Raw genomic sequence first — 17,657 nt, 5'->3', positions numbered from 1 at the left:
CACTTTTGCTAATGTATTTTTCCCAGTTCTGCTGTAAAATAAAGCACCTGAGTGTGTCTGACACTGGTGTCCACACACACACACACACACACACACACACACACACACACACACACACACACACACAGAGCTCAGGACTGGCACACAAAAGTCACATTGTATTGGTGACACAGGAAGAGGAAGGACCTCAGATAGAGGTCCCTGAGGCATGAGAAACCTGCCCTAGTCAAGATGCCCTGTCTCCTGTTCACTGTGGTGGCCTTTGCTCCTGCTTTGCCATTGTTGTTCAGCACTCTCCTTATGGAGAGTGTGATCTTTTGGCCACGTGGTACTTCCTTAGTAGCGACTGACACCTATCCAACAATGCTGTAATCTTACTGTGCCCCAGAAGCCTGTTTTGCCAGTTAAAGTTTTCCAGAATCCTAGCCACTTGTCTTGGAGTTAGATCCAAAGCTGGACCTTCTGGTTTGCCTTCTCCTGATTTCCAGGCCTGGTTAGCTAGAAGGAAGTGTCAGAACATGTCTGCAGATGCTGGGAAACCATCCACCACCGTCAAGCATGCTGGGTGATTAAAACTGTGTCTGAGTGCAGGATGGCCTCAAAATCTGTGATCCTCCTGCCTCTGCCTCCCATGTGCTGGGATCATCGGTATTAGTGATTGCACCAGGCCAACATGCATGGTTTATTTATTTAACATATTTTTGGCAGCAGGAACAGGGAAGTATCCAGAGTTCCCAGAGTCTGAAGGTACAATACTCTCCAGCTATCACTGTTGGAAGATAAGACCTGATTTACAAGTAAGCACACCCACAGATGGCTGCTTCTGGTCAATTTTCTTTTAAAAATTAACTATTTTATGTGCATGGGTGTTTTGCCTGTAAAGGCTAGAAGAGGGCATAGGAGGCTTTGGAACTAGAGTTACATTCGTTAGCCATCACATGGGTGATGGGCTTTGAACCCAGAGCCTCTGGAAGAGCAATCTCCAGTTAACTGTTGATCTTCTCCAGCTCCATTAAATTTGTCTTTGAGACAGGGTTTCTCCATGTAGCCCTGGCTGTCCTTGAACTCAGAGCTCTGCCTGCCTCTGCCTCCTCCGTGCTGGGATAAAGGTGATTACAATCTTAGTCTCCATCTTGCCTCCCTTTGTTCTGTTCATGTTGCATGCCAGGCATTGTGCTGAGTTACTGCCATGTATGTGAATCCTCACAAAACATGAAATAGAGTTATTCCTTTCAATAGAAGAAACTCAGATGCCAACAAAGGTCAAATGGCCAGTATGGTGAACCTTGGGACCTGAGGCCAAGCCTAGGTCTTTTCCTCAAACACCGCGACTATCCCTAGTATTTGCACCTGTCTACTTCTACCTGGGCTGTCAGCATCCATCTTTCCAACCTAGTTTACCCTAAAGGAGAAAACAGCTGCAGCACTGGGGGCCTGGCAACTATGCCTAAGCCTTCTATGAGGTACTAGGTTTGTTATGAGTGTCAGCCTTTCCACAGCTGGCATGTCATAAACCCACCTGCCAGGTCACAAGTGGCTCTGCACTGTATGGCATCACCTTTCTTGATTCTGGGTTCTAGAATTTTAGAGACACCCAGATGAAGGGTATTTCTTCCTCTCCTGTTTCCCCCGATACCATCAGGTAAGAGCCATGATTTTGTGTTGTTCACCACCAAACCCTAACACGTAGGTAGGCAAGAGCAGCCAAACGGATGTGCAGGATGAGCTAAGAATGAGATTATTAAATTCCTGACTGCAATCCAGGAGTGGTGGCGCACGCCTTTAATCCCAGCATTTTGGAAGCAGAGGCAGGCGGATTTCTGAGTTTGAGGCCAGCCTGGTCTACAAAGTGAGTTAGTTCCAGGACAGCCAGGGCTATACAGAGAAACCCTACCTCAAAAACCAAAAAAAAAAAAAAAAAAAAAAAAAAACCCAAAACAAAAAACAAAAAACCCTGCCTGTAAAGCACACAGCACATTATTAATTGGGTTTTGTAAACATAAACTGTGGAGAGCTGTGCCCGTTTCCGTTTCCCACAGATTAAAAGAAGGCATCAAGCTAAAAACAAGTTTGTTTGTTTTTTTAAGATTTATTATTATATGTAAGTACTCTGTAGCTGTCTTCAGACACACCAGAAGAGGGCATCAGACCCCATTACGATGGTTGTGAGCTACCATGTGGTTGCTGGGATTTGAACTCAGGACCTTTGGAAGAACAGTCAGTGCTTTTAACCACTGAGCCATTTCTCCAGCCCCCTAAAAACAAGTTTAAAGCAGGGTATTTTAGATACTCAACCACCTCTACTACTCAATCAAAAGTTGCCAGACACGTTTAAGCTGAGAAAAAAGTTTTAATAACACATACACATACATTCAGAAGACTTTAAACAAGACAGTATAAAATTTTAAAGGAAAAAAAAAAACCAAACCACAACACATTGCATTTACTGCCTAAGAGCTAGTAGATTAACTGGCTGACAAGAATGCCCCGGGGAAACTGAGGCACAGATGAGGTGCGCCTGCACCATAGAGTAGGCATAGCCACGAGATGGGATTGTGCTGACTCACGCCCCCACCACCTGTAGCAGACCCTTGCCTCCTGAGAGACAAGCCAAGAAAGTTCTCCAACCCAGCCGCTTGGCGATGAGTCAGTTTGTAAATGGAAAAACACTCCTGGTTTCAAGACTCCACACATTACTGTCCCCACCAACTGTGTCTGTTCTGATTGGGGGGAAAGGGGAAGAAAACAAAACAAAACAAAAAGCCAAACAAACAAAAAACAGAGCCTGGGTGGTAACTTATCTATCATTACTGGGGATATATATATATATTTCACTTTTCTTTTTTTTTTTTTTTTTGTGAAGTCGAAGCAAGCTATTACTTGCATTAAAAAAAAAAAAAAGCCAACCTTCTGAAAGGTGACAAAGGCACCGTTGCCATCAGGACAGAGACAAAACAATGCACAACACTGACTGCAGAGCTACACAGGTGATCTTGAGCATGGAAAACCTTTTCACTTGACATGTGTTACAGAACTGTACTTTCAGGTAACAAGAAAAGCAGGTCAGGAAAGGCAAACAGTTACACACAAAAGCATAAACACAAGTACTTTAATGTTCAGCTTGCAGTAAGGGTAAAAAGTTTGACATCACACATCCAGAAAATGAGACAAGGATTATTTTTGGCACAGTAATATTGCCAAACACACCACCGCTCAGTGCAAGCTCGTTTGCCCAGTCCCAAGTATGGCCTGACAGTCTCTGTGCAGCGAGCACTTCCTCCCTCGCTACCATCCCACTTTCTGGGCAACAACAGACAGAGGGAGACAACGCACAGGGACTCAGAAGATGGAAAATACTTGATTTGGGATTAAAAACCATGAGCTACTTGTGCTAAAATAGAACCACAACATTTCCACAAGAACCCAAATGTAAATACTGACTGGACTCTGACCCGGAGACTGAAGGCTGCTACCAGAGTCATAAATTCAGAGGCCGAAACTGATGTCTGGCCATTTATTTTAAAGGGACAGATAAAGTATTTTTCTCTAGTGGAGAAAGACAATTGAAAATAGAGATTTTATTCTTATAGGACCTGCTAAATAAGAATGTATCAAAGTGGTTTTAAATTTGATGGGTGGTTATTGGTTGAAACTGCAATATAAAAGGATCACTTAAAAACCTGAATAACCCACTTGTCCCCGTCAATGTACACAATAGAAAATATTTACACACTGTAATTACAAGCAATATAAGCAGATTTTTATACTTTGAGATTTTGTACACTTTACACAATGCAAAATGAGAAAAATATGAACACTTATAAAATTACACACAAACAATGTATCTACAAGGATTAAATTACAGAGTGAGAGCCCCACCGTTGGGCAGATAGATGCCAGAGTTTCAAGCTTCAGTCAAATATAGCTCTTCGTATCTATCTCTTTAACCATAGTGGCATTTGTAACAATACCCTTGAGAGGTAGCATCAAGACAATATTCTTACCAGTAAACTCAACACAGAATAAAACTTGTTGGTCTGACTCTTGGAGCCTCGATCAGCCTCAATTCTTGAAAATGTGATTTGTGTAGTCTTCTCTATAAAATCTCTAACTGCCCAATGCTTGACAGGAGCTATAAAGTCGCTAATGCTAATTTAAATGATGAATTTAAGATACAATGGTTTTTATTCCTAAGCCTCAGTTTAGAGGTAGAAAGAGTTAGCTCTCAGAACTTATTTTCTCCTCTCAAACCTTAACACTGAGCCCAGTTCCCTTTTCCACCACCTGACCTGGACCCACACACACATTAGCATGCTCAAGAGGGAGCAAGCCACTTGCTCCAGCCAATAGTCAAAGAATAAGCAGTTGGCATCCTTTTTAGGAAGCAAACCTCCCCAAACTGACACCTGTCAACAGGAGTGTCACTACCAAAGTTTTCAAAGGGCCTAAGGCTCAATCTAGCATGTGCACCTCTGCTAACCCTCGACCATCTAAACTAAAGGATGGCTTTCCAGTGTTTAAAAGAATTTAGAGCAGCTGTGGTTTTCAAGTGCAACAACTTCAAGATACAAACTTGAGTGTGCGTGTACATGTGCGCGAACGCGCGCGTGCACACACACACACACACACACACACACACACACACACACACACACACACACACACTCACATGCATGTCCCCAAAATAAACACCATCAAGGCCTCTGCTAAATGATACTTGTGGAAACAAGGATTTTGGAAACTTCCAGATTTTGAAGCCTTTTTACACAGACTTCTGTAATAGAGTTACCAATGGCCAGAATTCTAGCTTAGCTGAGATTTTATGATTAAATCAGTATTTAAAAATATATGCATTACAAGAAACCCTAAACAAACTGCCTATGAATGTTCTGGCATTTTAAAAACAGTCACTATTTTATAGCTTAATCTCTTCCTCTAAGGGCAGTCTGACAACATACCAGATGTCTATTCCTTGATTTTAAATATATTTAAAAATCTCAGATTTATAATTTTGAATACTAAGGGATATATATGGGCTGAAACTGCCTATGGTTTATGGGTTATAGAAGAGACCAACACTTCTAATTACAGGGCTCTATTCTAAGCCTTCCCTTTGTACCCTAAAATAACCAGAAGGGAACTGAAAACCAGCTGGACTTAGGCCTTCATTTCAATGTCCAACTCAAGCTGGTCCACACTTTTCTTCTTCTTTTCTGTGATGATCCAAGTGTTATGAAGCCACCTTACAAGGTAACTGCTGAAAACGTAGCAAGGAGGGGAGGGGCAGCCTGGATCTGTAGCTACCAGCAGCTTCCCTCGCCTTCTTTCCTCGGCCCCTGGTCTTCCCTCTAGCATCGGCTGCAGATGGCATATCTTCATCTCTGCTTCAGAAATGGGAAAGTCTTCACCAGCAGCCTCACACCACGCATGCGAGCAGCACACAGCCGTGCCCCTCAGCATCTCTGCATCCCACAGTAATCCTCTCGGAGAGGCCCTTGTTTGTATTTCTGCTGCTCTAACTTCTGTTAAGAATCTGGCACCCAGAAGTCATGAAGCTGCCCCTTAGAGAAGGGGAAAAAAAAAGAAAAAAGGAAAAATTTAACCAGATTAGAAATTAATCCTTCTAAAACTAGTCACTGGACAGCAGGCTTTGATAATAAAAGTTAAAAAAAAATAATTATATATACCCATTTCTGAAAACAAATCTTTCTTTTTTTGGGACAGGGCCTTACTATGTAGCTCTAGCTCACCTTGAACTTATAGACACCTGCCTGCATCTGTCTTTCAAGTGCTGGGACTAAAAGCACAAAGCAACCATGTGCAGCCTGGTTTACAGAGTGAGTTCCAGGACAGCCAGGGCTACACAGAGAAACCCTGTCTCAACAAAACAAAACAAAAAGCACTGATGAGTCTTCCAGAGGACCTGAATTTAATCCCCAGGACCGAATTACAGCCAACAAATATAACTCCAATCCTACCTAGATCTGATGAACTATTCTGGTCACCAAGGTTACTGGGCATAGAAGTGGTACATAGACAAACATGAACATAAAACACCCATACATACAAACTAAAATATTTAAAAAACTCCAACCAAAGGCCCCACACTGCACAAAGGGAGCCTGAGGAGATCTTCAAGCTCAGCTGATCATCTTCCTAGCATGCACAGGGTTTGCTCCTTAGTTCAGAATGCACAGGGGAGGCGGTGCACACCCCTGATGCTAGCAGTGGAGGAAGAGACAACACTGTGTGCTACTATTATACCCGGCTAGAGAGCACACTGTAAGCACACAAACACTGACCACTGAAATGTGGTAAAACACAGGATTCTACCAAACAATATGCTCAAGATGTTTTCCTTTGAAAACATACTCACAAAAACTTGAAATAAATGTTCATGGAGATGTTATTCTTAATGGTTAGAAAGCAGAACAACTCATGCTTGCTTTGTAAGTGGGTAAATTAAATGTCATACATATGTCATTTAGCAATAGAAAGGATATACATTTATAACATGGATTTATCATTGTCAGGTGCAAGAAGCTGATCATGAACAGACCACATACTTTATTCATGTGTAGGAAATATCTACAAGTGGAAAATTTCCACAGAAAGCAGATAGGCATCTTAAGGGGAGCAAAGAGAGGCCTGAACATGGTGGAGGACTGGGGGGTGGGGGGTGCGGCCTGCGGAAGAGTGTGGTGAATGCACTGTGCATCTTAGCTGGACAAGTAAGTACCTGTGAGCTCCTGATAAAACTATGACACTTTAAATGGGGGCAAGCTATTTCTAAAAATAATGGACAGAGAGGAAACAAACTCTAAAATTCAGACACAAATATACATCATGCAGGAGTTTTCATAAATAAAACTTAAATAAAGTGACACCTGAGTAGGCCGACAGTTCTGAATTATTTCCTGCCATTTTCCATGTATTCTGGCAACCAAGTCTTTCACCTTAATAACAAAAAGAGAAAGAAAAATCAGATCAAAGTATCCTCACTTAAATCAATTTAGCATGATAGAAAGCATTCACAGCTACTACTATGGAGGTGCACACTGTGCACCTAGCACTCAGGAAGACTGCTCAAAGTCCAAGGGCAGTCTGAGATGCTGGGAGATCCTGCTTCAACAAAACTAGTCACAACAGAATGAAACACCCCCCCCCCCCTGCAATCTCATAGCTATCACAGGCCTATACTTAATAACAACAACAAAGCAGCTATTCATCTTCTCATCTTTTGGGGATGCTTTCAAATTATAACATATTTTCTTTTATTACAATAATTAATTTTTTATTATCTAAAATGTACAATGATTATGACTTATATTTATTTGCTTTTAGAGACAGGGCCTCTTAATATAATTGTGGCTATTCTGGAACTCCCTATGTAGACCAGGCTGGCTTCAAACTCAAGAGATCCACCTGCCCCTGCCTCCTGAGTGTTAGGATCAAAGACTTGAGCCATCACACCTATCCTTAATTTTCTTTTCTTTTATGTGTATGGTATGGGTGCTTTACCCCCATTTGCATCTGTTCATTGCTCACTGAGGCCAGGAGAGCCTCCGACGCCCTGGATCTGGAGTTGTCGCGTACGGACACTTGTGAGCCGCTACGCCAGTGCTAGAGATCGAACCCGGGTCCCTGGAAGGCCGGTCACTTCTCTTAATAGGAAGCCATCTCTCCAGTCCTCAATTTCCTTTTTAAAATTTATTTTATGAGGTGGATTGCTCTATGTAGCCTTGGTTAACATTATATTTAAAAAGTATTATTTAATGTATATGAGTACACTGTACACACACCAGAAGCGGGAAATGGATCCCATTACAGATGGTTGTGAGCCACCATGTGTTTGCTGGGAATGGAGCTCAGAACCTCTGGAAGAGCAGTCAGTACTCTTAACTGCTGAGCCATCTCTCCAGACCAATTAACATTAAATTTAAAGCAATTTTTTGCCCCCGCCTCTTGAGTACAGGGGTTACAGCAATGTACCACCATGCCTGATTTCCTGTTACTAAATATGATCCAGAGAACCACAACTCTGCCTTCAAAGGAATTTCTACTTTTGCCTGTGTAGCTGTGGTTGACTGACTTTCCCCCATTACCTTCACTTGTCAGGGGCTGGAATTGCAGGCTGCCCTACCACACCTAGAATAAGATATTTAAAGCCAGAACAATTTTTAGAGACATAATTTCACTATGTAGCTCTGAGGCCTAAAACTGGTTCATGTAGACCAGGCTGGCCTTGAACTCACTGAGATCTGGTTACCTGTCTCCCAGGTGTTGAGATTAAAGAATCGACCCACCATTTCTGGCTCTAAGTCAGGAAGACACAGGAGGCAGAATCAAGTGGATCTCTGAATTTGAGGCCAGCCAGGGCTACACAGGAGTGCTTGAGATAGCCAGGGCTACACAGAGAAACTCTATGTCAAAAACAAACAAAGTTAAAATTTCCATGTTTTCCCACTCTGTAAAGTTTAGAAAACTGTCTCAATGACAACCACCACCTGTCTACAGAAGTTCTGGGGAAGCAGAAAGCTACTAATCCATTTCAAGTAGATCATGCCCTGCAGCAGTTTATAGGGCCAGTGTTCTACTCTGGAAGGAGGCTCTGGTGACAGCCTTGCTGGGCCAGCTTTAACAATCAAAGCCCAGGTCAGTGAAATGGCTCAGTGGCTAAAAGCACTTGCTGTGTAAGTATGGTGGCCTGAGTTCACTTCTGGAACCGACATCATGGAAACAGTGAACCCATTCTTGTGAGTTGTCCTATGACCCTCAGATGAGCAATGTGGCTTACACAGTCATCTCCCAAATAGGAAACTAAATGTAAGGGGGGGGGGAGAGCCGGGCGTGGTGGCGCACGCCTTTAATCCCAGCACTTGGAAGGCAGAGGCAGGCGGAGTTTGAGGCCACCTGGTCTACAGAGTGAGTTCCAGGACAGCCAGGGCTATACAGAAACCCTGTCTTGAAAAAAACCCAACCCCCCATCCCCCCCAAAAAAGAGAATGAAATCTAAACCTTAGTGGTCCCTTCTAGGATATCTGCCAGCAACAGCCAAAAGTAGTGCATGTACAGGTTAGTAACTAGTCCCACTGCAGAATATACTTCTGAGGCTAAGGCTTTGTGTACGGAGGACAGAGTCTTCACTCTTCTTAACCTCAGCTGTGAGACAGGGTCACTCATTGAATAACTTACTGTTTGCAGCCCGGCTAGATGCTGATTGGTGAGCACGGGGCCCCACTTGTCTCTGCCCCTCCCTCCCCCAACACAGGGCTACGGCTGTGTGCTACCACTCCTGTTTACGTGGGTACTGAGATCCAGGCTCAGTGCTCATGCTTGTACAGCAGGCACTTAACTTACCCTGTGTAAGGGCTTTACGTTGTATAATGACAAGAACAAAATGTCCCAATAGTGATAGAGAATTTTTCTCTTTGGGTGTCAGAAGTTTCAGAACAAACAGTAAAGTGAAAAAATATATTTGCTCTGAGATTACTTTTTACTTGTACTTTCAACATAACAAGCAAAGCACTTGGTAGAAGCTGCCTTGTTATCCAAGTCCTAACCCAGAGTGGTGAGTAACATTCCTGGTACTGGAGGCTGAGGCAAGAGGACCAAATGTGACCTCTATACCCCAACCAATACCCATATACTGGAATTTGTGCATACCCACCCCCACCCAAGAAATTAATGAATGTAAACTAAATGTAAACTAACCCCTAAAAGCTTGAGGAAAGCCAGGCATAGTGGTGTATGCCTATGATAAACACTCGGAAGGCAGAGGCAGGTAGGTGGATTTGTGAGTTCAAAGATAGCCTGCTCTAAACAAAAAATTCTAGGCCAGCAGGGCTACAAAGTAAGACCCTGTAAACTGTCTTTACTTTAAAAGTCCTTTTTATGTTCTCTGAAATGAGTATATAACTGAGTATCCAATTAAGTAGCCTTAAGAACAGCAACATAAGCTATACCCACACGCCTACACACACACACACACACACACACACCCCCTCATCTCACCCCGAGAACAGCTTGTGTATTTCTCTTGCTTATATTTCCTTTTCTTCCTATAGGGCCTCATTGTGTTGCACAAGAAGACCTAGAACCCAGGTTCTCCTGCTTTAGACTCCCAAGTGCTGGCATTACCAACAACACATAAAAACAGGAGGCAGGGCACTCAGTGGGTAAAGTGCTTACTGTGTATGTAAGCCTGAGGCTGGAGCTCAAATCCCCATAACAAGTGTAGCCAGCTGTAGCAGTACACATATGTAATAACTGGAAGCTCTAAGGCCAACTAGACTGTTGTTTTAAATCGGGTATAAAGAAAACAAGGATTGACACTCACAACTGTCCCTAGACCAAAAATCATGGATATGCTTACACACCCACCATAAACAATATACTTACTTTAGTTCTGTAGAAAAGTCTTGCATCTTCCCTAATATCACACTTAACATGCTTTTCCAAAGCCCCACAAAGCAGCACGAAGTGTTTCTATACAAAACAAAACAAACACAACAGATGAAATCAATCCTGAAGTCTTACAAAACAACAAACAACGAACGCAGTTTTAAAAAACCCGAAATTGCTTAAAACTTACTTGATGGAGTCCCACCTATGAAAGGTGTTGGCTTCCATAAGAGCACAATAGTTATAATTCGTTGCTAGTTAACTTAAACCCTGAGCCCCCATAAGGTGGAATGAGCACTGACTGCCACTTGGGCTTTAGCACTTGTGTACACACAATTTAATTCATAGTAACTTTCCCCCCCCCTCGTGACTGCAGAGAATGATGTATCCACAGGCGTGTGCCAGTACTCTCTGCTCTTACTTTAAAAGAAAACCAGCATCCTTGGCCTTTACTGGGTTTGGAGAGATGGTTCAGTAGATTTTAGCTCTAGAACCCATATTAGGCATCTTATCATCTGTTAACTATAACTTCAACAGATCTGGGGGTCTTAGGCCTTCAAGGGCACCCGCACTCAAGTGTGCACACTTCCATGAAGGAACATATGTGTGTGCATGGGTGTACAAACCGCGGTACTTTATAGAGCTGCTTCTGTCCTCCCTTTCCATGGATTCTGGGAAGTAAACTCAGGTTAACAGGCTTGCCTATTTCGCAAGCCCTTTACCTGCTAAAACACCTTGCCAGTCTCATGCTTTTAAACTGCATTATTTTAGAAACAGACTCTCACTATATAGCCTTGGCTAGCTTGGAACTCATTATGTAGAGCAGGCAGGGCTCAAACTCATGAGATATGCCTGCATCTGCTGAGATGAAAGATAAGCAAACCACACCCAACCCACACCTGGTTTTATGGAATTTGTTTTGTTTCTATTTCTGAAGACAGGATATGACTCTAGAGCAGCCACTTCTCAACCTGACCCCTTGGGGGTATCCTGCATATCAGATATTTGCATTACAATTCAAAGAACGGTAGCAAAGTTATGGTTATGATTTAGTAGCAACAAAATAGTTTTATAGTTGGGGTCACCACAGCATGAGGAACTGTATTAAAGTGTCCTGTGTTAGGAAGGCTGAGAATCACTGCTCTGTAGTCTAGCCTGGAACTTACTATACAGTCCAGGCACAAACTCATGCTATTACTCCTTTCTCAGCCTCAAAATTCTGGATTATAGGTATAAGCCAGTTTGGTCAGCAAACGTAGGTTTTTATTAATAGAGAATCAAATGTCTGCAAGGTAGTGCATGCCTTTAATCCCAGCACTCACATGCAGGTATATGTGCAGATAGAGCACTTATATACATAAAATTCATAATTTTTTTTGTTTTTGTTTTTTGAGACAGGGTTTCTGTGTGTAGCCCTGGCTGTCCTGGAACTCACTCTGTAGACCAGGCTGGCCTTGAACTCAGAAATTCGCTTGCCTCTGCCTCCCAAGTGCTGAGATTAAAGGCATGAGCCACCACGCCCAGCTTATAAATCTTAAAAAAAAAAAAATATGTGTGTGGCAGTCAAGACACATGCATAGGTTGGCTTTCTCCTTCTACCGCGTCAGCCTTGGGGATTGAGCTCAGGTTGTCAATCCTGGCAGCAAGCACCTTACACCACCAAGCATCTCCCTGGTCCCTCTAAATAAGCATTTTTAAAGGCATTTTAATTTTTCTAAAGGAAAACAAAAGTGAGTGGAGGAGGTTCAAAGGAAGAAAGTGGGGACAAACCATCTAGGAGCTAGTCCGTTTGGTGCCCCTGGTATCTTATGAATCATTACACTATTGCCAGGCTATGATCATGGAGCTCTACTCCAACAAAACTGTTGTCAAGTCATTCTTGTCACTAGGATACAGTTGTAGGGCACCATGACTTCCCATCTTCCAGAGCACACTCTCATTTTTAGAGCAAAACCAGTAAGTTTTTTTTCCTACACACACATAGGAAATGGAAACACCAATTTACAATAACACTAAATATTACCTACCCGTTGTCCAGAAGAAAGAGAATGAGAGCAACTAACTTCCCCAACTAAATGAAGAAGGATGTAGGTCAGGTAATATGCCTGTTAGAGAGATGAACAAAGTTACTACCCATGAAAAAGCCAGTATAAACACCATTCCAGTCTACAGACTACAGAGCTGCCCAGGAGAGAGAGGATTTCACGTAGTCTGTGAGGAAGGAAAGCTGTGTACTTAAACCTGACTTTCTCATTTCTAAACTAAGTAGTGCTTCTTACTCCCTTACAACTGCTTAGCGCTGGGCCACAGGAGAGCCTATTACATCACTAACAATGAGCCTCCACCCCAACTCTCTGTTTTGAAAACCTTCCAGAAAGCAATGAACTATAAAACTTGATCTACTGAATGTCCTGTGTGTTTATTCTCTCAGCTCTAGCTCTGGATACCTGCTTTTCAAGTTCTAAATGAAGACTGTCATCAATAGTTTCATTTGGCTGTTCGGCCCTTTTCTTCAAGACCATTTTCTTCAACAAATCAGAAGGCTTCATCTGCACAAGATATCGATGCAGGACCGAGATCTGTCAAGAGAAGAGAGACTGGTCAAGTCTGAGCAGTGCATTCCTTGAGCTAATTCCAGTGTGCCCATCCCCATCCCCCAGTTCTCTGCTACCCATTTTTCTGTTTCCTCCAAAGTCCTCAAATGCTTCAGGTATTTTATGTTACCATTTAGTAATCTAGGATAACTGCTTAGGACAAGATTAAGAGATATTACAACAGAGGTCACTGAATTCTAAAAAAGAAGCACTATCCAATGTGGTGGCTTATAGTTGCAATCCCAACTCTTGAGGCTGAAGTAGGACGCATCACTGAGAGTTCAAGGCGGACTGGGCTATTAGTGAGTGGCACGTATGGCTGACACTGAGCACTAAGCCTGATGGGAAATTATATTCATTCGGTCCACTTTTATACAGATATAAAGGAAAAATGTATTAGACAACACAGACATTAGTAAGACCAACAGCAGAAATCTATCCTGGATCCTTTGGTGGCTATAAATATAACTAAATGCATTGAGGGCTTTAAATTATCCTAATGGCTCAGGAATGGAGCTGACCTATCTATAATCAAATCCATGTCCACTTGACTATAGAGCGGGAGTCAGTTCTGTCCAGTAGCATCCTGTGCACATTCTTACATGTTGGTTTATACAACTAAATTACATCTCCCAGAGTAGAGTATCACTTTTATTTATTCCTAGGATATAACTTATTACCTTATAGAGAATTGCAATTCAAACAATACAGACACATCCAGATGAAGTTTTGTGATTTTTTTTTCAGATCCAACAAAAGGCAGTCCTATAAGTGCTACCACTGTTTACAAAGTCACCAGAACTCATCGTGGTGTTCCTATATATGCATATTCATATGTCTCTACTGACAAGAATTGGAGGCAAACCACATTAAGTTCTATTATCTATAAAGACCACGTGTATTAAAATAAGTATAAGATGTGGTTAATAGCTCTGAAACTTCTAATCCTATCATCACACTGCTAGTCTTGGGAAACTGAATAAATTCTCAATGTCGTAACTGTTAATGGCAATTGTAGTTTATTTAATTCATCGGTCTGTAACTGTCCTATGGGGTAGAGGCTATACTATCTTCATTACAGATTTTAAAAAACCTGAATCTTTTTTATTAGGTATCATGCTAAAGATTGTATCAACAGTATCATGCTTGAAAGTTGAATTTAATAAGGACTTTTTTGTTTTGTTTGAGTCAGTTTCTCTGTGTAGCACTAGCTTCCTAGAATTGTGTAGACCAGGTTGCCCTTGAACTTGGGAGGTCCAGCTGCTTCTGCCTTCAGAGTGCTAGGATTAAAGGCATGAGCTACCATACCCAGCTAATCAGGACATCTGATTTAGAATTCATAAATATTTCCCAAATTCTGACTTAGAACTCATAAATTTATATTTCTTAACATCTAACTCTCCCACTTATTAGAAACAAAAACCTATTTTTACCTGAAGGTTATTGGCATTAGGAATATCTTCATGCTTTTCATCCAAAAGCTTTGACATCATCACCAGACTGAGGCACTGCCTCAGCTGCCTGGAATTAAAAATAAAAAGCATTTATAATGTGTTTAAACAATACTGCTTGACAGGCAAGCAAATGTGCCCAAAGAAGTCTCAGTCTCTCTCCCAGGGCTGTAGAAGAAACAACTGTTACAGAGCCACAAGTTATTCATGTAAAAAAACCACACACATAAAGTTAGAACTGCTGGGGGCTGGAGAGATGGCTCAGCAGTTAAGAGCACTGACTGTTCTTCCAGAGGTCCTGAGTTCAAATCCCAACAACCACATGGTGGCTCACAACCATCCGTATCTGGTGCCCTCTTCTGGAGTGTCTGAAGACAGCTACAGTGTACTTACATAAAATAATAAATAAATCTTAAAAAGAAAAAGAAAGTTAGAACTGCTGGGGGCTGGGATAGTGTTCAGTTGGCAGTGCCTACCTAGCATGCACTCAGTGATATGGCAGTGCACACCTATAATCTTACTGTTCAGCAGGAACATCAGGAGTTCAAGACCATTCACTACCACATGCTGAGTCCAGACTTAGCCTGAGCTACAAAGAACTTGTCTCAAAAGAAAAAAAAAAGTAGAAAAGAAGGTTGAGCATGATGGCTCAGAAAACACTTTCCAGAGTTCACCTCAGTGATGTTGGTCTCTTCTTTTTATTTATTTATTTTTAAAGATTATTTATTTATTTATTTATTTATTTATTTATTTATTTATTTATTTATTATATGTAAGTGCACTGTAGCTAGCTGGTCTCTTCTTTTTATTTATTTATCTTTAAAGATTTATTTATTTATTTATTTATTTATTTATTTATTTATTTATTTATTTATTTATTATATGTAAGTACACTGTAGCTGTCCTCAGACACTCCAGAAGAGGGAGTCAGATCTCGTTACGGATGGTTATGATCCACCATGTGGTTGCTGGGATTTGAACTCCTGACCTTTGGAAGAGCAGTCGGGTGCTCTTACCCACTGAGCCATCTCACCAGCCCTTCTTTTTATTTTTAAAAAAGATTTATTTATTTTATGTATATGAGCATACTACCCACTGCCCTCAGACTCACCAGAAGAGGGCATCAGATCCCATTATAGATGGTTGTGAGCCACCATGTGGTTGCTGGGAATTGAACTCAGGACCTCTGAAAAAACAGTCAGTACTCTTAACTGCTAAGCCATCTCTCCAGTCCACTGATTTCTTCTTAATCACCACTAATTTCTTAGCTCCAGCTAACCAGCATCCATTGTCCCAGTAGTTCCTTCTATTTTGGATTCTAAAGCTAGAGCCATCTGGCTAAAGCTGTCACGTTTTGCTGCTTGCTGGGGCTAGTACATTATTACTTTCTGTTTTCCAATTCTTTCACTGCCTAAACCTGGCTGTCCTGGAACTTGCTTTGTAGACTGACTTTGAACTCAGAGATCTGCAGGACTGTCTTCTAAGCCCTGGGATTAAAGGTGTGGTCTACCAAGCCTAGATTTAAGGTTTTTTTTTACCTAGAATTTGCTCTGTTCTAGGCTGGTCTTGAACTCAAATTTGCATGAATGGATCTAAACTTAGCTGGGTAGGATCTTGCCCCAAGGTCACTACTCCCTCAATTCAATTTAATATCCTTGGACACAGGCTCAGCTCCATTTCACTTCCTGGTGCTCCTTTAATACTTGAACCATATATTTTATATCTTTCCTTTCTTAGCTTGCTATGTATGCTTGTTTAAAATGCTCTTTATGAGACTTAACCAGAGAACAAAGTCTATGATGGGAATTTCTGAGACTTCCGTTGTCAATGCAATTAGTCTTCACCTTAGCCTCAGGGAGATTCTTTGGACAATGGCAAAAAGCAGCCATATTTTTCAAAGAATTCTTCAGGCACAAGAACAGTTTCTCAGCCACATACTAAAATTTTTCTCCTCTGAAACCTATAAATCAGGCTTTCACAGTTCAAACCACTCTCAGAAACAAAGTCTTCCTTATTCCTACTAGGATGTCCCACTAAACCCCACTTAAAGCATTCTACTGCTTTCCAAATCCAAAGTCCCAAAGTCCACATTCTTCCAAACAAAAGCATGGTCAGGCCTATCACTGCAATACCCCAGTCCCTGGTACCAACTTCTGTTTGAAGGGTGCTAGTAGATGAGGGTCTTTAAGGCCACACACACAAAGACACACCTCCACCAACAAGGCCACACCTCCTAATAGTGCCACTCCCTGGGCTGAGCATTATACAAACCATCCCAATCAGGATTTCTACACTTTTCTCCTCAATAAAAGAACATTCAAAGAAATGATGAATAGAAACAAAAGTCCCAAGGTGGGCATGGTGGCCTAGGCTGGTAAACTTAACATTCAGGAGAGGCTGAGGCAGAAAGACTGCTGAGTTTGAGGACAGCTTGGGCTACATAGTAAGACCTTGTTTCAAAATAAGAACTCCAAAGCATTTAACAAGTGTCAGCATTATAAAGCAGCTTGGTGTTTATCTCACTTTTCAATACCTTCCACGAGATGTCCAGTTAGGGACTAGCTGTACCAACCAAAGAAGGTTATGGGGATGACTGGAGAGTTCATTTATGCCCAGACAGAGTTCATGAACCTGAAAAAGAGAGAACCAGCTCAGAATCAGATCTACATAACTTCTTGCCTAACATAAATCACTAAAAAAGATTTCTGAATTTAAAAAACACTTGTCATTTAGAACCCACTACAGTGAACGTAATACAAATTTCGGTTTTTGTAAAGTACTGTGAAATAGTAATACATTCTACTAGCACATCACATCACTCTCATGTTGTTGCTCACCTTGTCTTTATTTACACTTGGTGGTGAGTCTTGAAAGAATACAGTATTCTAAATCCCAGTCTCCCCAAGTGTATATAATAACATACACAAGACCACATATATTCACGACCTGAAAATTCTTGCACTCTTAGATTCTGTTACAGTATTTTTCTTTTCTTCTGGTGACAAAGCCCAGTCTTATACTTGCCAGGCAAGTGTACAACCATGAACTATGCCTCTAGCTCTCTATCTTAATCATATTAAACACTAACCTGCTGATGAGCTGATGTGTACGGGAAGGAAGTGTTGGGTATTATCAGTCAAGGAGGATTATCTCTTGGTAATTTCTGGAACTTGGTGACAGTTTATTATACTTTTCTGTGCTCCAGTGT

At 41.6% G+C, this 17,657-nt stretch overlaps 1 protein-coding gene and 1 long non-coding RNA gene across 7 annotated transcripts in view; one reads left to right on the top strand and one right to left on the bottom strand.

Annotated features, from left to right (window-relative positions):
- Window positions 1-1,566: 1,566 nt before the first annotated feature.
- Window positions 1,567-14,000, top strand: 4930414N06Rik (RIKEN cDNA 4930414N06 gene). Its single transcript, NR_040294.1, has 3 exons — window positions 1,567-1,642; window positions 12,836-13,114; window positions 13,746-14,000. It is a non-coding gene; the product is annotated as an RIKEN cDNA 4930414N06 gene (long non-coding RNA).
- Slf2 (SMC5-SMC6 complex localization factor 2) overlaps window positions 2,331-17,657 on the bottom strand; it is a 65,281-nt gene continuing 49,954 nt past the window's right edge. For 4 of the 6 annotated variants that reach the window (XR_001782585.2, XR_386468.4, NM_172638.2 and 1 more), the window contains 7 exons: window positions 16,983-17,080; window positions 14,432-14,519; window positions 12,852-12,983; window positions 12,432-12,509; window positions 10,402-10,488; window positions 6,888-6,956; window positions 2,331-5,561 (listed from right to left, as the gene is read on the bottom strand). Coding sequence is in view for 4 of the 6 variants with exons in the window: in NM_172638.2 (NP_766226.2) it covers window positions 5,526-5,561; window positions 6,888-6,956; window positions 10,402-10,488; window positions 12,432-12,509; window positions 12,852-12,983; window positions 14,432-14,519; window positions 16,983-17,080 (588 nt within the window). In the remaining 2 variants the exon portion in view is untranslated. Of the gene's footprint in view, window positions 5,562-6,887; window positions 6,957-10,401; window positions 10,489-12,431; window positions 12,510-12,851; window positions 12,984-14,431; window positions 14,520-16,972; window positions 17,081-17,657 lie in introns of those variants that run through there. The other 2 variants (XM_006527000.4, XM_017318163.2) reach the window with 2 other exon arrangements.

The sequence above is a fragment of the Mus musculus genome, chromosome 19 (genome assembly GCF_000001635.26).
Source record: "Mus musculus strain C57BL/6J chromosome 19, GRCm38.p6 C57BL/6J".
In the NCBI taxonomy this organism is placed as follows: domain Eukaryota; kingdom Metazoa; phylum Chordata; class Mammalia; order Rodentia; family Muridae; genus Mus; species Mus musculus.
This window is presented reverse-complemented; position numbering and strand designations above follow the sequence as displayed.